The sequence below is a fragment of the Coloeus monedula genome (assembly GCF_965178545.1).
Source record: "Coloeus monedula genome assembly, chromosome: 11".
Lineage (NCBI taxonomy): Eukaryota > Metazoa > Chordata > Aves > Passeriformes > Corvidae > Coloeus > Coloeus monedula.
The window spans coordinates 3,510,438-3,536,211 of record NC_138791.1 but is presented as its reverse complement, the minus strand read 5'-3'; the positions used below and the strand labels follow the sequence as shown (position 1 = coordinate 3,536,211).

The 25,774-nt window shown below is 44.3% G+C and overlaps 1 protein-coding gene across 4 annotated transcripts; it reads left to right on the top strand.

The window, feature by feature from the left end:
* The first annotated feature begins 1,252 nt into the window (after window positions 1-1,252).
* SHISA5 (shisa family member 5) lies at window positions 1,253-25,774 on the top strand. 4 transcript variants are annotated; one of them, XM_082288909.1, is made up of 7 exons: window positions 1,253-1,282; window positions 6,654-6,819; window positions 7,060-7,146; window positions 9,265-9,330; window positions 22,758-22,873; window positions 23,182-23,400; window positions 25,631-25,774. In XM_082288909.1, exons 3-7 carry the CDS (start codon window positions 7,061-7,063, stop codon window positions 25,705-25,707), a joined length of 564 nt encoding a protein of 187 aa, XP_082145035.1. In that variant the 5' UTR covers window positions 1,253-1,282; window positions 6,654-6,819; window position 7,060; the 3' UTR covers window positions 25,708-25,774. The 4 variants fall into 4 exon arrangements, with proteins under 4 accessions (XP_082145035.1, XP_082145033.1, XP_082145034.1 ...); XM_082288907.1 differs by lacking the exon at window positions 1,253-1,282 and adding an exon at window positions 5,513-5,712; XM_082288908.1 differs by lacking the exons at window positions 1,253-1,282; window positions 7,060-7,146 and adding an exon at window positions 5,513-5,712.

Genomic DNA, 25,774 nt, shown 5'->3' with positions numbered 1-25,774 from the left:
TGTCCAGTACCAGGATGAATTAGACAGGGTATGTGGTATGGCACTGTTGGAGGTAGCAATTCCTCCTCCTTTGAATAAATCACAGGCTAAGGCCAGAATATGAGAACCCTCAGCCCAAAATAGTCCTGATCCTCCTGTTTGGAGTGGAAGGATTCCTCCCCAAGGAGGGTATCAGAGGTGTTTCAGGACTTGTCCAGGCAACACTTGAAACCACTGATATAAGCTTGGCCTTATTTCCCAATCAGGTGTGATTCTTGGTGTATCTCAACATTCCTTGTCTGCCTGCCATAACTCTCTTCCTGGCAAAAACATGTTTTCTATTTACTTCTGCTCTTCCTGAGACCCACCCACCCGGTGAAAAACATGTCCTTGTTTGCAGTCACATACCTCTGTCCTAAGCACAAAAATCTCCTTCCAGCTCATCTCCAACCTTTGTCCTCTCACCCATTCAGCGATCAATGTTTCAGCAAACATCTTCCACTCTACATCAAAACCTGCTTCCATTTCTGTCCCATCCTCAGGCTCCACACTCAGAGATCTCTCGGCCGAGCCTACATATCTGCAAAACTTTCTTACCAAACTTTCATCTTCAACACCAACCATCATTTTGTAAGGTGACACTCTCAGGTCTGAGCTGGTTGTGTCTGAACTCTCAATAAAGCCAGAGGTTGGCATTTTTCCCATGACATTTGAGTTTCAATTATTAATTCAGTTAAGGTTCTCTCTACCCGTCCTGAACTCTGTGGGTGCCATGGGGTATGTAGTTCTCATTTTATTCTTAAGGCTTGAGTTAGCTGCTGTAAAACTTTTGATGTACAGTGTGTCTATCTTAGTAATCATTCCATACCTGGGAATAATTTGTTCTAAGAGGGTCTTACATACTACATTGGCTGTGGCTCTGACAGTGGGAACAGCTTCCACCCAATGGGTAAGATGGTCTGTTATTACTAACAAGAATTTCCACCTCTGCACGTGGGGGAGTTCAGTAAAGTCCACGTGGATACTTTGAAATGGTCGGAGAGCCAACTCACGACCTCCTGAAGTTGTTTTTCTCATCACCTTCTTATTTTCTTTTTGGCAAACCATACATCTTTCAGTTACTTGTTTAGCCAACCCATAAATTCCAATGCACCCATAATTCCTTAGAAAGTGATCACACAAAGCCTTCGTACCCCGAGCGCGGAGAGGGTCCCGCCCGTCTCCCGGCAACGCGTCCCGCCCGCCCGCCATGGCCCTCGCGGGCCGCCGTAGCGGCGGCGGCGGCGGCGCGGCCGGGCCGGCGGTGAGTGCGGCGGCCGCGGGGCCCGGTGCCGGCAGCGCGGGGGCTCCCCCGGGGCCGCGGAGGGGCTCGGGGCACGGCCGGCTCGGGGAGTGTCGTCCGGCTGTGCGGGAGGCGCCCGATCGGGGGGTGGCTGCCGCGCCTGCCGGGCTGTAGGCAGGTGTAGGGGGTTCTCGGGTTTGGGGTGTTTGTGGGCACGGAGGGTCCTTCCGGGTTTGGGGGTGTCTGTGGCTGCGGGCAGGGCCGCCCGGTGTAGGGGGGGTCTCTGGGTTATGGGGCGCCGCTGGGCTCGGGGCGTGCTGCCCGCCTCGGCTGCGGGGTGAGCCCAGCTCTGGGGCCGGTTCCTGGGTGTGAGCACGGCAGTGCTGCCCGGTGGTTGTGGGTTGGGGGTGCCGGCAGGCTGGGGTGTCACGGGGACCCACGCCTGGGATGGAGGCAGGGCGGTTTTGTGATCCGTGCCGGGCTGTGCTGTTTCCCTTTGCCTGCTGCGAGTCTGAGGGCTTGGCCGGCAGCTGCCGGACAAAGTTGTGTTGCCCGGCCTGGCTTCTCGGCCTCCTTGCCTGCCTCCAGTCGCCTCCGCTTCAGATCTGGCTTCTCCCGTGTTGTGTGTTCTGCCCTGCTGGAAGCTGGAAGCTGTTTGCCTTTGCCAAGAGAAGGGAGTTCAGCCGGGGGCCGGGCTCAGAGCAGGACATCTTTGCTTATGTGAATCGGGGGCAGATGCGTGTCCCCCTGCTCTGCCCTTTCTCTGACCTGTTGAAAGCAGCATCTGCTCCAACTGAGCGGCCACCCTGGCACTGAAGCAGCGCATCTCATATGGTGCAAGTGTGGCAGTGCTGCGTGCTCTGCTTTGGACATCCAGGCTGTTTTCAGCAGTGCTGATAACCAGGCTGGCTGCTCTTCCGAAGAGCTGTGGGCACTCCTGACTGCCCTCGCTGTTTTTAACTTGTCCTGACAGAGGTGAAATCATGTAATGTTTCGAGTACTTTTAGGAGAGTACGCATTGTGCTGTGTGCTCTGCTTTGGTGGTAAACGATGTGTTTCTGTTGATTGTTTTATCTCTTGGTTTGAGTTCCTGACGCAGGTCATTCAGGGCCTTTGATCCAGGCTGGTTTTTGCTTTGTTCCCGCTATTCTGCTCAGCAGTGCTGCAGGAGGGTGGCCGGGCAGTGCTGCTCCGCTGCTGGGTGCTGGGGTGGTCGTGATGAAAGGGGCTTTAGGAAACCCTTTCCCAAGTCTAGCTGAAGCTCAGGTAATCTGGAGTTGCTGTGGCACTTCCGTCGCTTGGTACTCCTTTCTTCTGGAGTCACTAACTTTTCTTGGGTTCACCTTCGTTTCTGCTCTGTATGAGATTGCCAACAAGCATTTAATTCCTGCACCCTTTGCTCCTGTTGCATCTTCCTGTTGCTCTGTGTGTCACAAAGTGCTTTGACAGATGGATTTCCAGGGAGAGTCTTCCAGTGATGGTTGGCTATTGGGGTAGTTGGAAGCAGGAGAGGGGTATAAGGTAACATTTGGAAGCTGGATGAAACCAGCCACGTGAATGTCTTCTCTTTGTCCTGGCACATGTCAGCTCTGATAGCATTCTAGTGATACCGGGAAGGCTCCTGAATCTGTAGTCTCATGGTAGATTTTCACTTGTAAACACCATTGCATACTATTACCTGTGTCTGCTTTTGTCCCTGTGGCTCCAACAGCTGGGTCTTTCCCTTTGTAGTCAGTGATATTCTATTGTAGTCCAGTCCATCTGCATTTGTCTCATTCCTTGTTCCACTCTCATTGTTTTGGATAGTGGAATAATCTGAATACCTGTTAAACAGAAGGTTAACCAGCCACATGTTGCCGCCTTCTGCCTCCTCCGCCTCCTCCTGCTGCCGGCAGCCGGTGAGGGTGAGCGCAGGGGGATGCAGGAGCGGCGAACGGGGGGGCTCAGGGAGTTTGGGGGGCTCCGGCGTCGCTTTCAGAGGCGGTTCCGCGGCTCCTCCGGGGCAGCATCCCCCGGGGAGGCCCGGCCGAAGCCCCCGGCGTGGGGAGCCCCAGGCTGCGAGCTCAGCCCCCTCAGCTCAGCCGCCCATCCCGGGGCCGGGGTGGAGGAACGCGTGCTTTGGGGAGTTGTGGAACCGTGGTTTGGGGGGCTGAGGAACGCGTGATTTTTGGGGGCACGTGTTCCCGGCGGCGGCGGGAGGTGCCCACACGCGCACAGCGGTTTTGGCGCGGAATTGGATTTGCTGAGGGAAAAGCCCTGATGCGGGAAAAGCTCTGCCGAAGTGAGGTGGGTTCGTGTTGAGCGGTGGTGTTGGCCAGCAGCAGTTCCAATGCCCAGCAGTGGCTGCGGGACCCCGCCTCATGATAGGGACTGCTGGTAACTGGTAATGATGGGCTGAAGTGGCTGTTGGTCATTCTTGAAGTATCCCATTAAAAACCTTCACCTTTTCACCCCCGACACAGTAAATTCTACCCGTTTACGGCAGGATAATAGAAATATTGAGGTGTTAAGTGATGATACCACATAAACAGCTCTGCTTATGTAAGCTTGTTTGATAATTGAGTTCATACATCAAATGCTATTATTGGTAATTTCTTTTTCAGCAGCCCTGTCTGTAAATATTTTGTTATTGTGCTTAGAGGATGGACTGTGTGGTTTTCCCCAACTTTGTTGTGTGGTTAGAAAGGGCAGATGTGATCATAGAACCTAGCTGGTGAAGTCTCAGAGAAGGAGAAGCACTGTTTATATTTTATATATCAGTGGTGTCACTTGATCAGAGAGATCAAATTCTGCACAAACAGAAAACATGTGCAGGAAAGTTGACTGCGACGTGCAAGAACCCATTTGACTTGGTCAGAGTAATCCAGGATCGCAGTTTGTTTGGGGGCTGAGCTGAAATCAGTGTGGCCGAAATGGTCAGAGTTTTATCTGTAAGTACTTCGAGGTGTGAGCACCAGAAAAAGGGTTCTTTAAGCTAACTCACCATGAAAGTGCTATAGCAGTAACTGTATGCAAGCTGACCTTGAATAAATGGGGTTGGAAGTTTTTACTTCTTGCAGTGATTGGGGACTGGGTGGAAGCAGTTTGGCAGCTCTGCTCTCGAGATGGAACTTGGTCAGTCTGTTAAAGGTTTTGTGTGGTACTGATGGTGTGAAATCATCATGCTGCTGTCCTGCAGGATAGGATGAACCCCTCAATAGCTGCATTGTGGTGGGTTGGGTGTGCATTGTACCTCTTCTCAGGTTATTCAAGTAATTAACCCATCAGAAAAACAGCTGGGGAAAAAAGTGCCACCAGTTGATCAGCTGATGAGCTGGAGAATTCAGTCAGTTGAGGAAGACTCTCATGCGTGCCACAGGTGATGGAAGGAGAGAGGAACAACATAGAGGCACCAAATTCTTCTCCTTTGGTGTGCTCAGCCCTTGTTGGCTCAGCTCGGCCACCTGATAACTGGCCCAGGCCGTTGGTTTTCCTTGTTTTATTGTGCTGCACTAGTACAATTGTGAGATGAAGGGAGGAACTTTGCTGTTTTTTTGCCTTGCTTTGTAATTTCACAAGGTAATTTGGAATTGGTTTAACTACCTGTCATTTCCTTGTCAGGGATAGAGGAAGGAGGGAGGAGTCAGGTGGCATTAGGTGTCTGCAGAGGAAAAATTTGGTCAACCATTTGTAAGCATGTGTAAAGCTGTAAAAAGTACTGTGCTACGGGTACAGAAGTTCCTCTTTGTTTCTGTTTAATGAACCTCCATGTTTACACCCTTAGAAGATTTCTTTATATCATTGGCTGTGATGCCTAAATATTTTTAGCTTTTTATGTATTTTTCATGTATTTGTAACTTTGTAGACTGTTAATAGATAGTTATAACTTCTAGTACTTTTCCTGTCCTCCCCCTTAGTTTACCAAACCCTTACTAATACATTCTTGAAATTCTGTTTAGTCTTGCCTTTAGTCTAGCAAGGACACTTTGTTTTGCACCATACATCATAGACACAATAAAGTGTAGGGCTAAAGGATGGGGGAAGGGGACTCCAAAGGGGCAGAACCCGGGGGGAAACTACCTAACCAACTGCTCTTCTAACTGGACAATATTTGATAGACTAATTAACTAACCATATAAAAATTGTAGAAATGCTGTGTCATGTATGCATAATGCCATGCAGGCTTTCAATTAAAGACTTGCTTTTATATTGTCATTTTAACACTGTTTGGAAAGGTTTTATGTTTTATTCCAGGCAACAGTTGAAGTATTCAGGTATTTCCTGATGCCAGAGAGTCAAGACTGAATTTTCAAATGCTAAAGTCCATTTAAATACTCCAGGAAATACCTCTTTTCTACTGAAGGAACAGGATTTATTGTCTTTGCCTCTTCCTGTTTGCTTTCTCTGAACAACTACACCTGAAGGAATTTGAGTTTTTTGGATGGAGTGTGGTTTAGGAGCAAGATGTCAGGGTATGTCTTGTTAATGTGATGTGTGATAGGAAGGAGAATGATGAATAGAAACCAGCGGACTGCAGCATTTATCACTGAAAAAGGAAGTGATACCTCTCTTGGGAAATGATTTTTACTTAAGCTTTGAGAAGTATTTTTATGTGGCAGTTAAAAGCTTTTAATATGCCATTCTTATGGTGCAGTTACTCAGGCTTGGGAGGGCAAAGAGAGAGAAAACAGCCAGTCTCTTCAGGAATGTATCAGCCCAATGCAGTTCTGAAAAGTGTGGGATGTCGCATAAGGGAGCAATCCTGGTACGTGAACATCCCCACTGCATTACCACTATAGCTACACCAGGTGATGCTTCCAGTGGGAATGCCACTAGACTGATTATAGTTCTAAGAATCTCTGTTGTATGACATCTCCATTTTATGCAATGGATTATCAGGATTAGGATTTTCTGTGAAGTAAACAAAGCAAAAGGCAGAAACAACCAAGTCACACGGAAATCCAAACCTACAGTGCATATGGTGGTGTTGCATCTTTTGCATCAAGTCAAATCTCTAGGAAAATGTAATGTTTTCTTCTAACTGATCTTAGTGCTTTTTCGGTATTTTTTAACCTATTTGGCAACTCATGTTGCTCTTTGCATTTTTACAGTAATTTGGTAACTACTGTCACATGTAGTGAAGAGTATCACCAGCATCTCATATTTTCATGCAGTTTAGTGCTTATGTCTGTGTGAACATTTCAATAGAGGTGCTTGATGAAGATGAGATACTCTGTGTGTGAGGAGTACGTATTTGCCTTTGTTATACACCAAAGGAACTTGGTTTGTAAGTCCTAACCCAAAAACTTTTAGCATATTTAATTGGTAACTTAGGTGATCTGGTCAGTATGAGAAAAAGTCTTTGTGTGATTATTTCTTTGCTTACTAACTATTGGTTTGTAAATCTTTTCAGTTTTGGGTGAGGATTGTCAGGCATATACTGATTATTTTGGCGAAGTACAACCTGCACAATCCTGTCCTCAATTCTGCTGTGCATTTTGCCTGGGTCGATTCTGGTGCTCTGACGTACTCCTAAAATTTGATGAACAACAGTCGCAGTGCGATCAGCTTAATGAAAGGTATGAGGCAAACTGAATGTATACAACCTATTATAATTCTGTCATCAAATGACAAAATCACACTGTTTAATGGTTAAATCTTCCTAAAGGGCCTTTTACCTCTGTCTGGTTCTATCAGGGAATCAAAATTAATGCTTGTTGCTTACCTGTAAAATGGGAACAATAAGGTGGATAAATTAATGCATGAACTGATGTGTGTCTTCTTGAGCATTTTCAAAATGACACTCTATTTTTTCTGAGGATGCCTGGCCTAGAAGAATCTCTAGAAGCTTTAAACAAGATCCGAGAGAAAACCAGTGAACTCCGTGAATCGCTGTCCAACAACTGGTTGGGATGAAGCTTTAATATGTTTTTTTTTTTACCCTGGTGGGAGGGCTTCAAAACCTGATATAATATGCATTAGTGTTTGTTACAGTGATTGTTGTCAGTATTACTATATCATGTGTAAAGTCCTTGTTATTGAAAGCTGTAACTTTACATTTTAGAATGCTTCAGGACACCAGATAGGTACCACTGGTACCTGTTCCAGATGGAAAATGTTACCAAGTGTCTTGGTTTGGAAGACAGGTGTCTGCCAAGGAAGGCAGGAGCCTCCCTTGAAATGAAAAATGCAATCCCCTTCCCTCCGAAATATTATAATTTTGAAATTAAGGGGCTTTCAGGCAAAGGAGGAGGAACAGGAATAACAGTTCTTTACTATTATATATATATGTGTGTGTGTATAAGCAGTCAAACAAACAGCAATAACTATGGCAGTAACAGCAAACAATCACAAACCCAGTCCCAGCCTTCTCGGCTGTCGGGCCCTTTCCCCTCGGGTGCAGTTCTGCTCGCAGCCGGCAGGGGCGCTGGCGGCTCCCGGTGAGCAGGGCAGGTGCGATGGTTCCCCCGCGGCTGCAGGGGGCGCTCCGGAGCGAGCTCGGGGAGCACGCGGGCAATGGCGGCCTGGGATCCCGGGAAGGGATGGGACAAAGGCCTCACAAACCCCTGGGCAGCTGATCCTGGTGTCCGGCCGGACCCTCGGGAACAGCAGGGACGAGCACAAATCCCGGGTGGCAGACGAGATGTATGGAACTCCGGAGCTGCAGTGGAACGCCCGGAGGCCTGGGCAGGCAGGGCGTGCGGGGCTACAGAGCAGCGAAGGCTCCAAGCAACGGCGGGGGCAGGGCGGCCACAGCCCGGCTCCCAGCGGGGCAGGGAAAGGGGTTTCTACGGTACAAGGAAGGCAGCCGAAAAAAAAGCAGAAGTCTCCAGTGCTGAGGAGATGGTAGCAGCCCCTCTCTCCGTCTGAACGCCCAGCACTAGTTGCCCACACACCCAGGTGAAAGAGAGTAGCCTGTTGGACCACACCCTCAGGGGCTAGGTCCTTTGTCCTCCCCAAGTACCAGCAATTTGTTGCCCCGGCAACATATATGGGGAAAATTCCTCAACAGGGGGGAAAAAAAACCAGAAGGGGAACTCCCGAAAAAAACCTCCAACACCAAGTGAAAGGCATCCCGAAGAAGCAGAGAGGACACCCTCTAAAACCACCTGTTGTGGAGTTCTGACTGTAGTCACAGAGTGGATAATGTGGAAAATTGCCAGACTTGCTGTGGAGAATCATTGAGGCTGGTAGAGCACAAACTTGAGCTGAGCCACTTGCTTATCTTACACCTGGCTCAGGCAGGGCTTAACCACTGAATGATGTCTGGGGTGAAACACTGGTCTGAGCTCGATGTTGTTTCTGTGAAGCATGGAAGAGCATCCACATCTCTGTAGGGAAAGTGAGCATCACTCCCCCTTGCCCAGGCATAAGAGGCTTTGTTCAAAGTACAAATCTACTCCTTGGAGGCCATGATAATGTGCAGTTGCAGTGTGGGAGCAAAGACTATCAGATGATAGATGTCCTTTAGCCAGGTGGAGGAGGGAGTGACACTGAAATGGCATACTTCTGTTCTGCCTTTAGTTCAGTTTGAGTGAAGGGAACAGAAACCCTCATCATAAAATTGATACTTGGTTTTCTCCGTGTAGAGGATGAGACTATGACCCCATTTTGTGGACAAATTACTGTGCTTGCTCCTCTCTCCTCCCCAAAGCAGGGATGCCTGTGTCAGAGCATACCTGGGTGAAACTAAGCTTAGTTAATGGTGAAGGTGAGCTTAGTAAAAAGCTAAAGTTGTTAATTTTTGTTGTTAATCACTGACTAACTTTAGTTACTTAGGGCTAATGCAGTAAATGCATTTATCCACAGCTGCTCCAAATCTATGTATGATCTATTTGTTTTTGGATTTTGCAAAACTGCCTTGGAACGGTGCTGGTCAGGCAAACGTCAAATGCATACTTGTAGCACCACAGACAACAAAAAGAATCTCTTTTTAGTTTACCTTTCATAAGCACTTGAAACTTAGGTAGGTAACTTGAGTAAGTCATAAATTCCATTTTTTGAGATGAATTCTCTTGTTACAGGATCTCTGACTCAGATTTGCAGATTTTTCAGGACCCTGATGATTTCTATGTTTCTTCTGGCCCCAGGTAAGCCATACAAGGTTTTAAAATGGGATTTGTTTAGAGGTTCTTCATTGTGTGATCAGGACATGTGGACTTGGCAGTGCTGGGTTAACAGTTGGACTCGGTGATCTTAAAGGTCTTTTCCAGCCTAAACAATTCCATGATTCTGTGCTGCTAGAGTGTGAAAATAGAAATACTTACTTGTGTGTTAAGAATGTGGAGCACTCAAAATCTGTGTACACGTTGGAAGAAGGAGAGACATGAGGAAGAGGCTGGATGTTGCTATTTAGACCATAACAATCTCCGTATGTAATAATCTGTATCCTGCCTGCTGAACGGGAGGTTGAAGCATTAGCACAGAATCACAGAACAGCTGGGGTTGGAAGGGACCTCTGGAGATCATTTAGTCCAACCCCCCTGCCAAGGCAGGGTTACCTGGAGCAGGTGACACAGGAATGTGCCCAGGTGTGATTTGAGTGTCTCCAGAGGGGAGACCCCATGCACTCCCTGGGCAGCCTGTTGCAGTACTCTGCCATTCTTAACATAAAGAAGTTCTTCCTCATGATGAGGTGGCACATCCTGTGTTTTAGTTTATGGCCATTGGTATGTGCTTTGTACTCTTAGAAAATCCAAAGTGGCTCTGGAAGAAAATCTGCTTTTGTTTGAAGTATCTCCATGGTGTTCTAGCATCTTTTGCAGTTAGTTTTTATCAACATTTCTTCTTCTGTTTCAGTCTTGGGGAAAAAGTAAATTCCTTTAAGCCTACATTGGTGATGACAGGAGTCTTGCTGTAAAAATGCATCAATTTTTCAGAGTGTGGAAGATGATGGAGGGCAGGGTTTAATCACAGAATGTTAAAAAGGGTGGAACGGACCTTAAAGATGATGTACTCCCAGCCTCCCCCATGGCAGGGACACCTGCCACATGCTGAAGGTCCATCCAGCCTGGTCTCAAACATTGGATTGGGGCATCCACAACCTCCATGGGCAAGCTGTTCTAGTGTGTCGCTACCCTCACAGTAAAACCCTTTCTTCCTAATATCTAACCTAAATTTCCCCTCCTTCAATTTGTACCCATTACTTCCTGTCCTGTGACTCCAGTTCCTGACAAAGAGTCCCTCTCCGGTTCCCTGTAGCCCCTTCAGACCCTGCAAGGTGCTGTGAGATGTCCACACAACCTTCTCTGCTCCAGGCTGAACAGCCCCAACTCTCCCAAGCCTGTCTCTTTAGGGAGGGTGCTCCAGCCCTCTTATCAATATCGTGGCTTCCCCTGGACTCGCTCCAACACTTCCGTGTCCTTCTTATGCTGGGGACGCCCGAGCTGCGCGCAGTGATGCTGAGCGCTGCCTGACGGCCGTCGCTGCGTAGGTTTGGGCGATCGGGATCGCGGCAGCGCTGCAGGGGCTCCCCTTTAAGGGGCGGTGCGGGCGGCGTGACGTGCGCGGGGCCGGGCGGCGGGCGCGGGCGAGCGGCGGCGAGGGCGAGCATGGGGTAAGCGGCGGGGCTCGGGGGGCTCGGGACGGGACCCCGACAGCCGCGGGAGGAACCCGCCCGGCTTCCCCGGTACCTCCGGCGGAGCGGCCGCGCCGCGCGGGCTCGGTGCCGGCTGCGAGCGGGGCCGTGCGAGCGGCATCGTCCCCGGGAGCGGCGGGCGGGGATCGGGGCCGTGCACCCTCCCCGGCACTGCCGGGCGGAGCCCCCGCGCTGTGTAAGTCCGGGCACATTTTTCCCGCGGTGGAGGAAGGAGCCGCGGTAAAGGCACGGAAAGGTAGCGCTGCCGTGGCGATGTGAATGCGGTACGTGGATGTCTTGGAGCCTTGGTCTCTTCCACAACGAGAAGGGTTTGATGTAACAAACATTTTGGAGGAGGGATGCCCCTTCTCAGCTAGGCTGATCATCCTGTCTTCAGATGTGTGGTTCAAGTGCAGCAGGCGTGAGCCTTTATCTTGCAGTCAGGGCTTGCTCTTTGTAAAAAAAACCCAAGCATTTGGGAAGGAGCAGTTAAATTGTTTTAATTATCTTCGTTTTCAGCTATGAAATGTCTAAAAAGAGCATCATGGATGTCTGCTCGAGAAGATGGGTGACTCCTCCTCTCCCTTTCAATTACATTGCAGCTTTGAAAAATTAGTGTTGTGCAAAGGCCTAGATTTGACATCAAACTTACCCTTCTTGTTAGGCAATTTTATTAGAAAAGTGGTAATTACTCACAGGAATACTGTCCTTGAAAAGCCACCTGGATATGACTTTGGAGGAAAACCACATCTCAGAACTTGCCAAAATGACTTATGACTGAGGTGTCCCATTTAGGGTGTTTCAGCATTGGGAATTGCAGTGAGTGGCCCCATCTGTGACTGCAGCCAGTGGGACACCAGATAGGTTTTTGTTTAGTTACACACAGTGCCCGGGGTTTTGTGTTGTGTGTGTTGAGGTTTCTGTGTTTTTTTAACCAAGTAGTGAGCTGTATTCCTTCTGGAAGAGGTGTCCCTGCTTCCTTGCCTGCAAGCTATACTCCACCCTCTCTCTCCGTGCCAATTTCTTTTAAAAGACAGGTTTTGCCTTGTTTCTTGATGATTATGTTAGTTTAATTCTTCACTGTGTAGAGAGAAGGGCTGATGTCAGTTGGAATATTTCTTTGATTCTCCAACAAGATGAGCATTCCCTTTGAACGGTTTGTAAAGTGGCAGGAGGCAGCGAAGGACAACTTCCTTTAGCACCTTGTTCTTTCTTAGGAGTTGCAAATATTACCTTTGACACTGCCCTTGAGAAGGAGATGATGGTCTCCTGGCATTATGGGTCAGAAGGCATTGAGTTCCCCATTCTTCTTGCATCAGGCTGATTTCTAGATTGAGTTACCACCCTGGTACACTGCTCGCAAGCCCTGTCTTTTTAGGAGAACTTCCCCTTTCTGAGGGCTAGTTACAAACTACCTGTGGACTTGCCACTGGACTCTGTGGTCTGAGTGTCTCTTCTCCCTGCTTGGAAAACCTGCCACAATTACACCCTAATTCTAAGGGCTAGGGAAGGACTATTGCTGGAATGTTTGTTCTTTGTTGTCTTGCCCAGCTAAGGAATTTCTAGTTTGCTTCTACTTCTGCTTTTTTACTGTGTTTATTCTGAGATCTTCTGCAGAAGTGCAAGCAAAGCACCAGTTTTTGGCAAGTTTCTTTCTAGTATTATCCTTTAGTATTAATGTTTTTCAGTATTTACACTGAGTATCAGGTGCTGTTGAGGCAGAGGTGCACTTTGGGCAGTCCTTTTAAGTGTATTTCACACTGCAAGCAGTCCATACCCTATAATCTTCAGACATTTTAAAGACAATAAATTACACTCCATTGGAGTGTCTTAATAATGCCCTTCTAAGTACTTGAAAGCATTTTGCTTCCCAGAATACTGCATTTGGAAGCAAATGTAAGCATTCTGGGAGAAGGATGAAAGTCAGGGTTAACTCAAATTCAGGCTTTTTACTTTGTTGATCAGTCCTTAAAGATCATGTGGAAGTTTTAGGTCAGGGTGTAGGCATGGGTTTCATATTGCTGAACTTGATAAATTTGTCACCTTTTTTCCTCGACCATGAGTGATTGCTCCAATTTTTGCTGCTAGTGAATGTGTTGTGGAAAGTGTTTACTACTGGAAGGTGTTTCAGGATTTTTTTCCCCACATTTTAATTGGATTACTGAGTTTTTCCCTGCTTTGCTCTGGTTTCGAAGATGGATTGTGAGCAATAAGGTAAATTTAGCTGGTTTTCCCTTTTCATTCTGCTGTACATAGTATTCTTATTTTAAGAAACTGTGCAAGAAGCAGAGCACTGATTCACCAGGATAGCACTTGTTATTATTTTCATTGGTAATGTGATTACTTAGCCTTGGTATGCCAGTTTTCCAATAGTGACCCTTACTGGAAAAGGAAATTAGATGACTCACATCCACAATTCAACTAATTGTGAAATATTTGAGTGTTTAAGGAGGTGGAGCAATTCAGAACATCTGTATCAGAGTTACAGCAGAAAATAATGTACTTGGGGCAGCTGATACCAGCTTCTAATTGAAAACAAAACTTTACATTGTCTGTGTACACAGTTAATTGGGCTCTGTTTCTGAATTAATTTCTGCCTGTAAGTTACAGCAGATTGTGTAACAGGTACAGTAATGCTTGAGGAAAGGCTGTTCCTCCTTATGAGAAGGGGGAGGCAGAATGTCCATCTTCCTGGGGAGCTTTGGCCAGCAGAGACAGAACAGCCTTGTTGGATGGGGTTGTGCTCGTTTGGGGTTTGAGCCATGTGTTGTCTTGTGGCTTCGTTGTCCTTTTATGATCTGGAAAAAATCCATGTCATTCTGGCTGCCTTTGGCTGAAATGTGGCATCTGCAGTAGTCTGCTACAGGCCTAATCTGGCAAAACCAGCATATTTCTAACAGTGAAAGATGTGATTATCCTAATTTGCTTTGTCTGGTTTAGATATTTTCAAGCCCATGTTTTCTCCACAGACAAGGTCAAAAATACTGTTATTTTGAACTATACCCCATTTCTCCTCCCCTGCTATCACTATCAGGGACTCCAGTTTACACTTTCCAGTGTATTTGGATACTCCAGCATCTGTAAAATGTTGTCAATGGTAAGAAAATAAATCATGAGGGTTATTACAGAATCACAGAATTGTTAGGGTTGGAAGGAGCCTCTGGAGATCATTAAGTCCAGTCTCCCTCCAAGACAGGGTCACCTAGAGCAGGTTACCGAGGAATGTGTCCAAGTGGTTTTGGAATATTTCTAGAGGGAAGACTCCACGAAAATTGGGAAAAAGCTTCTAGAAATGTAAGCAGTCTCTATTTAATGAGCAAAGGATTTCTATTCCAGTGCTGGTCCTTGATATTTTCTGTAATAAATGAGTTAAACTGCATAGAGCCTGTTCTGGGAGGCTTGTGTCCAGGCACAGGCTAATCTCACCAAGGAATGTAAGCTTCTTGCCTGGAAACAACTGAGATTTGGATTTGAAGCCACTTTAAAAAAATGTTCTATGCTTTTTACTAGCCTGAAGAGTAAATATCAGCTTGCACAACTAGCAGCGGTAACTCGCAGAGCGTTTGGTTTTGTGTTCGCTGTGTTCTTGGTGAAGAAGCTGCTTGAAGGTGGCAGAATTGTGAATTGTGGTGTCTGAGCTGCTGCTGCAGGCACTGGGCTTAGGTTTTGTTTCCTCAGAAACCAAGCAGGAAGGAGAGATTGAAAAATGCTGCCCTGGCACCAGAGGCAGATGCACACGGCTGGGTTAGCATGCTCTGCTAACCACAGAGGGCTGTGTGACAGCAGCAAACAAGACAACCTGGCCTGAGCATACAAAGACACGGCAAGATTGGTCACTTGGATTTTGTTGAGGAGTTAATTTTCCTGTGGCTCTGTGCTTCATTGAGTGGATTTACCTACCAGTGCAGAGTGTTCCCTCCGGCTGTGGGTTTTGTTGTGCCTCTGTGTAACTCTGCACAGTGTAACTCTGAAAACTGTAAATTTTCAACATACAGGTTGACTCTGGAGGGAGAGCTTGTGGAAGTGGTTGCAGGTAGGGTAACCCTCAGAAGGATCCTATAGTCCAAGAGACAGAGAATCCTTTAAAAACATCTTTAAAAGACCATGATGGTTATTTATTAGGATCTGTAAAAGTTTGAGCATGTGGATTCCGAAGGCAGCTCCAATTCTGCTTTTTCATATACTGCCATAAAAAAGCCCTGACCTGAGGTGTAGCTGGATATATTTGCCACAGATTGTGTTGTAGATGTATTATGGGAGGAGGAGAATATCCTTAAACTGCCCAGCCTTTTAAAACTGCAGCTGTAGGGTCTTCTGTGAAATGAACAAATTAGTTTAATTTCAGGAAATTGCCAATTATGTAAAGATTGGCATTTTGACAAAATACTTTTATTCAAAGCATTTTATACCATTCATTTTTCATGTGATACACCTCTATTTTTATTAGTGTGATCTCTGGCTCTCAATTCCACTGAGAGGTAAACTTAAAAATCTCTCTTTTTTTAGGTTGTGAAAGGAACTAGTCATGAAAGTCACTTTTGTGACTCTTTTGGTGAAGGTCTTGTTAACAATCAGTGCCATTTAAAAGAAGTAGTGATTGGCCAGATGTGACCTCTGCTGCAGTGGCCTGTTCTCAGTTGTACACTGTTAGATTTTCCTTGATGATCCTTGTTGTGCTGGATGAGTAATATTCCAGAAGAGAGGGGGAATGTGGGGCAGGATGTCATTTCAGAGTAGTACACCATAATTAATTTGCTTAATTTAAACTTTGCTCCTGCCTGAACACAGTGTTTGGAATTTTTACATATGTGATGATACATGAGTTATGTGGGTAAAGAAAAAGGTGTGTTTGCTATAAAAGCTGAGTTATAAGGCAAGCAAAGCAAGTGGGTGTAACCTAGTCCAAATTCCCTTTTACTGCAGTTCCAGTGTGTTTGGCAAGTCATACACCTGGTTACAATTTTCCAGGAAAAAGAAAAAGTCCTTTGACTCTTTAGCCAAGTTAGTTTCTAATTAGTTACTTAAAATCTGCTTTCTAGAATTAGTATGGTATTGGCAGTAGCAAATTCATAATATTGCAGGTTTTGTGGGGAAAATTTTTTTGTGGCACTTAGTTGTTATTATTTTTTTTTCAGTTAAACTTGTTCTATGAATTCAGTTAACTATCTAAGAAAAATCCTTCCCATTGCCAAATTTGAATTTGGTTGTGGGGGTAACATCCTGTGTCCTTGAAGTGGGCGGTAGGAATGGAACTGACTCATGTTGTTTGCCTTAAATAGCTGTAATCAATCTACATTCTCTTTTTGCCACTAAAAGAGCATTTAAAATTTATTTACCAGCTGTAGAAGCAAATGCCTTTAATTGTGTTTAAAGACAGTTTATATGCTGAGGATCCAATGAAAATTATCTGGGGGCCTGCATGAAGCTGCAGTGTTGATTCTTGCACTGTTGTTGAATCCCTCTGAATGCAGCCTTGACTTTTCTCCTTGTTATGTGCATATTTTAATGCACCAGTTACTTACAGCAATTACTCTCAGTTGTCTGCAGAGTGTACAATAATAGATTTCCTGGGAAACTTCACTGGAAAATTGTATTTTTAGTATGTATTACAAAGGGATGTATGTAAATAGACATATTTAGTACAAGTGTGCTCTTTGTGGACCAAGAAGTATATAAGCTTGTATACATCTTCCATAATAACCTGTTGGATCAGGGTGTCAGATGTCTGAGTAAAACCACAAACTCCAGGAAGTTCCCTCCCTGCCACTTTCTCATAAAGGCTGTTTAAGAACATGTTGTGCTAAACATGTTATTGTGAAAAAAAGGAAAATTAAAAAAAATAATGTAAATATAATGTAAAAAATAGTAGTTAGCTTTATTTCCAGTAGGTCTTTGTGTATAAAATTAAAGTTCATTATTTTGGGCTTAAAGTAATCCACGTCAGCTTCCTATTCAAACAAACAGCTAAAGGCTCCATTCAGTACATATTTAGCAAACTTCTTCCCCAAGAAGACTCCTGCCTTCTCTTTTTCTATAGCACTTTGGCAGTTGCAGGGTTTCTTGGCTTCCCATGGCTTTATTGTTGTTGCTTTAGGTTGTTTCTCATGCCAGAGCTGGGTCCCTGGGCTGTGCTCAGCTGTGGACTCTGGGGGATGTAGCTCAGGGCTGTTGGTACTGCAGGTAAACAGAGGGGTTGTTTTGCTGGAGCTCCTGTTGCAAACTCTCCTTTTGGGGGTACCCAGACAGAATTATGGAAAGTAGTGCTGAGTTAGGGGGTTTTCAGTTAATCTGTGTCCCTGCTAGGGCAGGTTGCAGTTAGTGATGGCTTGAGCTTGGTGCTCCTCTGATGGGTTAGTCAAAATAAAATGAAACCCTTTTCATGACATTAAGGGACTGTATGTGGGCAGGAACGCAGGAGAGACAGCCTCAAGTGCTAACTTGAGTTAACATTTGTCTGAAAGACCAGTGCAGACATCACAGTTCCAATCCACACTTCACTGCATTTGTAGAGCTTGTAAAAAATGACTTTGCACTTACTCAAAGCTGCCAGTCTGATGAAATGACCAAGATTTCATAAAATTGAAACCATGCTGCTCAGTCTGAGTCTTAGGCTGCCTGTTGCCTACCACAAGAATCACTTGGAAACTTCCTGATCATGTAGAGATCCTGTTTTGGGGAGGTGGCCAAGGCTGCACCAGCAATTTCTGTGATTGCACCTGGACTGGGAGGCTTAACTGTGGTGTATGTTTTGATTGTCTGCTTGTGCTGATGCTCCTGGCTGTGCTAAAATAGGCTGGTCACTCTTTCAAGTGTTAAAATCAGGCTAATGTTTTCCTCTGAGTTTGCTTTCTGAGTAATGGTAAATTATTTTCTTTTAATCTTTAGGAAAGTGGTTCTTACGTTTTGACTTTTTAGGCTAAGACATTAAACTGAGGAAGTGTGTTGTTAGTGAAGTTGTAAAAAGTAATCCCTCTGAAAGGCTCTTGGGAATTCACATTGCTTTAAAAAAATAATTTATTCCTTATTTTCCTGCTAAACTTTAGAGGCAGTATGTGGCATTGTATGGCTGTGACTAAAATGTTAGGTAAGCATCTCTGTCTGGGGACTTGTTTCATCATGCCCTACTCCTGAGTCAGGGCAAACGTGGATATTTACTGTTCCATCACATTTCTGGGAACTGGATCCTTTTCTGGAGCAGTAAAGAATGACATGCATATACTCAATTTTAAATTTTACTTTTAGGAATGGCCTAAATTATCTTTTGACGTCTTTCCAGACCACCCTGTGTTACAGCTGTAACTCAGTATTTGTAAATGTTTGTTTTTAAAAGCAGCAGTGCTTTTGAAAAGAACTTCGACAATGTGTTTCTTGAAGCATGGAACAAATCTTGGAGCAGATTAAAACTTGCACAATAAAAAGGCTGCTTAAACTAATTTTTCAGAACTAGGTGGTCTCATTGTTCATTTGGATTTTTTTTTCTGTTTTAAGACAAAATTTTTAGTATGTCCTACTCACATGAATGCATAGATATGTGAAAACTTTCTTTGTATCAGCTTATAAAATGTCACTGACTTAAGTGATTCAAACTGTTAAGGAGAGTTAAAAATATGTTGCTGGAATTGAAACTAAGATATTTGAAAATGCTTTAAATAAACTACTTTTTTTTCCCCACTTGACAGTGTTCAAGATAGAGATCTCCAACATGAACAACTGCCTTGAGAATGAACTTCTACAGATAGTACTATTTAGATTCTGGGCTTGATTCTCACATTTTAATATGTCCATTGCATCTCATTCAGTACTGAAAGGGGTAAAGTAGGCAAGTAACTCCCTTTATGTGACCTGATAGGTATTTTGAATAATTAGACAGCTTTAGAGATAAGCGGAGTCTGTGAGACATCCTCATTACACATACACTTCAGTGCTTTCCAAGGGTAGGAAAGAGAGAGGATAAGGGTGGAAGTGGAGGTAGGGCAAGGCAGGAGGGAGGTGGTGGTAGGAAGGGGCAGGGTATTGTCTCTCCATTTTTACTAAATGGAGTAAGTCTCTCCATATTTACTTTCCCATACATTTTATGAGAAGCTGCAGTTTGTTGTTGCTGCAGTAAAACCACTGTTAGGTTTGATTTTGTTTTTTGTCAAATCACTGGCAAAAGTTCCCTTTTCTGTGAAGAGAAAGAAGCAGGAAATGTCAGTGAATGAGCTCAAGCTGTTTATAACTGGGTGTGCTTTATTTAGACTGTGGTGTATATAATGTGGGAGTCTGGGAACCCGAATTCTGACTGACGCCAGCAGAGCATTCTGAGCTGGTGCTGTGGCCACCCTGATTTCTGCACTGTGACGTTTGTTTGCAGAATGCAGGCATCAGGTGTGCTTTCGGTTTTGGTTGGCATTTGTTTTCTCATGGTTAACCATTCAGAGGAGAATCTGTAAGCAACAGTCCCTCACGTCTGTTCTTCATTTATGTGCCGTGCTAACAGTCATTAAATTATCATTTATTGTGAATGTGTTTTTTCCAAATATTTTCAGAGTCCTTTAAGCAGATTCATCAGGTGAAAGCAATCAAATGAAGCGATTTTTGTCTAAGAAAGGAGTTAGCATACTGCAAGAGAGTCTTTATACAGTACCTGGAATGTCTTGTCTCCTGAAAGTTAGAAGGTTCACTGAGGAAAGTATGTTGAGCACCATTCTGACCTCACTTGACTATCACCAGTTAGTGGCAGCCTTCCTGCACCTTTTTCAGTAGTGGGATATCACTTAAATGCTCAAGAAGTGCTCAGGACAATACTCCTTGGGCAGTAAAAAGACATTATTAGAGTAAGGTAGTGACTGACCATGCAGAAATTCCAGAAGAGTATTGCTAGTTTTGATTGTCAGTAAAAATAGTTAGAAAAAAAATTCTTTTTGAAGAGCTCCACTGTTGAAAGAGAGTGTTGATGACATGAATTACAAGTTCACAGCACTTACTAGTTTTTTCTGTAAATGTCTCCCTGCTTGCTGCTGTTCCAAGACATTAGTCTGCATGAGCCCAAGCACTGGCAGGAAAATTATCTGCTGTGAAGTAGGTGATAAAAATGCCTGCTAGTAATCAGTTATTACACTCCTTAGAGAACTGTGAGAAGAACTAACTCCTCTCTGTTATTTTACTTGCTGGGTTGTCTCTGACAGCTTATAATTTTGGTCTGCAGCAATCACACAGTGTTTCAGTGGGCAGGACTGGATCACAGTGTTTGCACACACGAACACAGAACTCTGACATATACACCTGACACACCTGCCCTTCAAACATGTGTCTCTGTTTAACTCTTCAAAAGATAGGTGCAAAATGTCCTTGTGCCATGGTAGTGTCATTTTGCCAAAGACACAAGTGATGCAAATGCACTGGGTGTCTCCAACAACTTGGTGAAAATAAGAAAGTGGTGAGTTGGTTTTTAGCTTTGCTTTTGTTGTGTTCTTTATTAGAGGTAGCAAATATGAGATATCTGCTTCATTGAGCAGAAAACTGTATTAAAAATAAACAAATGGAGCCCATGGCCACTGTTTTTATCTGTTGATGGCCAGCTTGGCTGCAGATGGACTTGTGCTGTTTTCTCTCCTCATATCAGAAATGAATTTAGTTGTGAAAGATAAACTGTGCCAGTTTCCTGCTGTGCTCAGTAATTTACAATGAGTAAATATTTCTCCACTTTATCTCCATTTTTTTGGTATCTTTGATTTTGCCCAGCCTTTGCTAAGGTTCTAAGATATTGTCTGTAGAAGTGAAGAATTGTAGTTGTCTTCTTCAGCCCTAATCTTTTTCCTTGACACAAGAATTTCTTTCCTTAGCATAGTTCACTTGAAAAAAGGTGTTTTTTTACTTTACTGGGGAAAAAGCCTGAGGAAGAACCTAGTAGACTCCTTTACTTTGTCTCTGCTAATGTTGCTGGAGAATAACTCTGTGTAATGGAAGTAATGTCAACTGCCCTGGTGACAGAGCTCTTTCAGGGTTGATCCAGAAGTGGGAACAAGAGGAAAGAAAAAACTGTTGGCTGTTCCACAAGTATCAGAAATTGCAGTTGACATTTCTTGTCCTGCAGTTTCTGAAGGATGCTGTTCCTTGGGAGCATTGGAATCAGGATGGGTAATTCAGTGTACGAAACCACTGAGTGCAGTTCTCTCTCTGTCTTTTTCTTCTCTTGAAATGGCATTTGGATTTTGCTTTTTATACCAGACTTGAAAGAAGTGGGATTTTTGGATGATGATGAGCTGCTGTGAACTTACTGTGCTGAAGTGAAGCTGATGCTCATGAGGATGAGAGGGCACTTAAAAGCTGGGTGTTTAGGAGTGCATGTTTAGCTTAGCATGTCAAAAACGTTTTGTAAGGGTGCAAATAAATGGGGCAAAACATGCACATGTTCCTCAACACATTATTTGCACCTTTACGTCCTGTGGTTGTGTTGCAGTAATCCATTTACTTTCCTGGCAGTGTTTCTGACATGGTTCCTGTGACTTCAGCAGGCTGCAGCAGTTCCTGCTTCCTGTTTTACATGTAAATGCTTAGTTGCAGTGCGTGTGGGCAATCCACAGTATCCCGTTTAGTACTTCATGGTTGTATCCATAGTGCTGTATTTAGGGCTTCACAGAATCAGTGCTCAAGTTAGATACAGTTTGATAAAATCATTGTTTTGGAAGAGATTTGACTCAAGCTTTTTCTTCTAGTTTTTGCAGAAACAAAATAAAATTGATGCAACCTCTCTTAAGGGGAAAGAATGCATTTTAAATTGAGCCTTTTCTATTAGTCAGTGCTTGTGTTCAGTTAGTGCTCAGCTTACTAAGGGTTAAGTTGCTCTAGAAGACACTTAGGTGAGGTCTTTTAAATTTGGGCTGAGGCTAGAGCATTTTGCAATTCTTTTTGTCAGTGATTTAACCTTCCAGTGTCACTAACACTCAAATGCAATTTTCACATTTGGTGGGTGTTTGGTAGCCAAGTGAAAATTGCTGCATGTTCTGGAGATGTGTCATTTTGTTTAAAGCTGTTAAAAGGAAACTGAGCAGGAAAAAAAACCAGCTCTGTAGCCAAAATCTCCACCGACAAGCAAAAACAGGATGGATGTGAAACCAGCTCTCAGGTCATTATTTTAGAGCTGGTTGTTCATTAAAACTGAGTTCCTGCAATTGTTCCCAAAACTGATGCATGGTGTGTTTTTTAAGAAATAAGAGTGCTGGAGACTTTGGATTTTGTGGAAGAAGGGCTTTAGTGATTTCAGACAGTAGGAAACAGATCATTTCATTTAGCACTTTAAAGGGAATTGTCATTGGCTTTGCTGCAATACCTTTTCTCCCCCGTGTGGTAAATAGAACTTGTAAAGCTTCTAGAGGTGACTGGTTATGTCTGCCTTCATCGTTTGGTGCTCATGACAGAGCTCAAAGCTGGCGTAATCTTTGACCTTCCTGTACTAAATTGTGGAGTTTTAGGCAGTGTTTCTGTATCCCATTATGTAGGCTGGCATACTTATGTTGCAGTAAAGTCAGAATTTCAGTTCTTCCTAACTGTGTGAAACATGGTTTCTAAAACAACTGTTTGCAGATGCCAAGGAGCCTGCCAAGAATCTGTTCAGTGCTGAGATTGTCTTGAGTTTGGGGCTGGGAGGTCTTAGGGAATGTGGGAAGAACTTGCTGTCACCCCGAAGGTTGGGGTGCTTCATTTTGGGCATGCTCTGAACCTGTGTGTTCACTAAAACAACAACAATCACAGTCAGACTAAGATGAGAGGGACCAAAGACCCCTTGGCAGGGTTGGCTCAGCTTCCCCTGGCTTAGCGGACCCGACCTCCTGCAGCACTGCCTTGCACAGTTATTTCTTAGTCCAATAAGTACTGAGAGATTGGAGGTGGAGCAACGTGTTTGCTAAAGGTTTGGTTAAGGAGTGACTCTTACCAATTCTGGTGATCTCTCTCTTGCAGTTTTGGAACCCTTATTGCCATTGGAATTACTGTTTGTGCAGTGATTGTCATTACTATTATTCTGTGCCTCACCTGTTCCTGTTGCTGTCTGTACAAAGCATGTCGAAAACCACGGCGTAAGTAGCTCTAGAGTTATTTTCTTTTTTACATCTCTGAAGAGGATTTTTTTTTTTTTTTTATCCCTCATGGAAAATTGTGTTCCTATAATAGGTGGAAATACTCTGCTTGGAAGTTGCAATACCTAAATGTTAAAAATAAGCATTTAAGCTGCTTCAGAATGTGAAGTTGCAGAGAGCTATTTTGGAATATTTTCTGAGCATTTAGAAGTTCTCTTCCCTCTCACCATGTCAGGGGTCTGGGAGTTGTTTGGGTTTTTTGTTTGGGGACCACCAGCACTAACTGTGTTCCTTTTCCTTGCCTGTAGCTGTGGTGACCACCACTGCCACCACAACCGTGGTTCACTCTGCCTATCCCCAACAACCAGCAGTGCCACCCAACTACCCAGCAGCTCCATATCAAGGCTACCAGCCCGTGGCTATCCAGCCCCAGCCGGGAATGCCAGTGGCTCCGTACCCTGCGCAGTACCCTCCCCCTTACCCCATGCAGCCGGCAGGACCCCCAGCTTACCATGAAACTGTGGCAGGTAAGGCAGCACCAAGTGCTTCTTCATCTCTTGAACAGCTAAAGAGACAGTTGCTCTGGAGAAAATCTTGTGTTATTTGCATTTATTATTTTTTGAGGCTGTGTTAATACAAATGTGAACAAATTATGTAAAACCCAAGTTATGGCGGGTGCTGTTTTTCACCCTGGAGGAAATTTCCCTACCACGTTGCTATGTTAAGCATTGCCAGAGGAGGTGTGAGCTGGAGCTGTACTGGCAAAGCTTGGCAACGTGTGGGACTGTCAGTAGATCCAGTAGAATGTTTTACTAATTCAGCTGACATTTAATATTAAAATCAAAGCCAGTTAACATATATATACACACACACACACACATATTTTTATATATATATACATGAGTTGGATGTTTCCTCATTCCCTTTCTAATCTAATATTTGCTAGCTCTATATTCTATAAGAGCATGTAGTGACAGGACAAGGGGGAATGGATTCAAACTAAAATATAGTAAGTTAGATTAATTATTAGGAAAAAATTATTTACTGTGAGGTTTGTGAGGCCCTGGCGCAGGTTGCCCAGAGAAGCTATGGACACATCTCTGGAAGTGTCCGAGGCCAGTTTAGATGGAGCTCTGAGCAACCTGGTCTCATGGAAGGTGTCCCTGCCCATGGCAAAGGGGTTGGAAGGAGATGATCTTTAAGGTCCCTCAGGCCATCCTGTGATTCTGTAAGGTGTTTCACTGATGGTATTTTCTAGTCACTATCTTTGTAGACTAGCAAGTATCTGATGAACTTCAGAGAAGTCTGTTGACAACTTGCAGTTAGAATTATCACAATCTTTTTTCTTCAGCTTTCCTTCTTCAACAGCATTGTTTTCATGCAGCCTTATTGTTGCAATGACTAATTCCCACTTCTGCTGGTAATAGCTGTTACCTGAACAGTTGGCTCCTGGCTGCTCAGAGGGGCCAAAACTAGGCTGTTACCTGTAGGAACTTCAAGCCCTCTTACAGACTTCACTGTTCATCCTTCTAAGTAACAAGCAAAGTGTAGTCCTGAGTGGTAGATAATGCCCTTAGAAAGTAACTGTCAGGACAACTCGCATACGAAAAAGGCTTTTCACAGTCTGAAGCATTTGGAAACCAGTTAGGAATTGTACATTAATAATGTGCAAACCAGCCCCACGTGTGAAAACACTGACTTGCCAGGACTGTTGACTCTTATTTTTCTGTTATAAATGCCAAAGAAGCTCTGGGTTTTATGAGATTATACCAAAGTGCTTTGGCTTCATCTTTTTCATGTGAGGGAGCCAATAAATTAGTCATTTAACTTATCCTACTCTCTAGTTTCTCAGACTTTTGCAGGTTTGTTAGTTCTTAAAACAGTTGTTTTGGGTTTTTTTCTGGGAACATACCAAAGCACTTTCCATGTTGGCAGCTGAAAATGCCTCAGAGTGAGAGTTCTTTTCTTCATTTCTCCTGTCTGTTAACCAAGGAGCAGGCTCTTAATTAGGTTGCATGCCAGGGGAGAATACCTGCTCTGCCACACAGGAGCCAAACCCACTCACTTTACAAGATCAGCAGAAGATAACCACACTTGCACTTTCCAGGGATCTGATCAGGTGCTACTTGAACAAGCTTGTGCTGCTTGACAGACCTGAAAATGAAGATGCCACTTGAGAGCAGCTTTTCTCAGAACAGTAGAAAATAAGGATCTCTTCCAAGGGATACACGTCTGGTATATAAGTCAAAAACTCTTTCACGTGCTCAGTAGTGATGGGATACTTTCTCACTTCTATTTTACTTCCTTAATTAATTCTCTGACACTTAGCAGGAAAGCATTTTCTCTGGAGGAATCCTAAGATGATTCCTCTAGTACTTTTTCTTTTTCCCAGTGGTTTATTTTTTCTCAGCACACTATCAGGTATATCCTGTTGTTTGTGCACCCCTGACTTCCACTGGCTCTTTTTTTGGACTAGATCTGTTCCTTTTCTTTAGCCTAGGTTCTCTCCTGAAGGCTGCTCATGTACACTCAGCATCAAAAAAGCCCCAAAGCCAACAAGAACAAAGGTTTTTGTGATCTTACTTCTGAAATGCAGGTGTTTCATGAGTGAGCACGAGCTGTTTTCAAGTCCAATTAAGATACTGGCTTTAGCTGAACCTCTTAACTGTGTGCTCAAAACAGAAGTTGCCATTTTATCTGTAGAATTCAGAATGTACATTTTACAAATCTGATTTTTCTTGTGTTTTGCTTTTGCAGCTGGTGCTGGAGCCCCTTACCCCACCCAGCCCCCTTACAACCCTGCTTACATGGATCCTCAGAAGCCCATCTATTGAAAAGCTCTTCTACTGTGCTTCTGCATACAAAACTTTTCAAAATATAATTTGTTCTGTTTACACCATA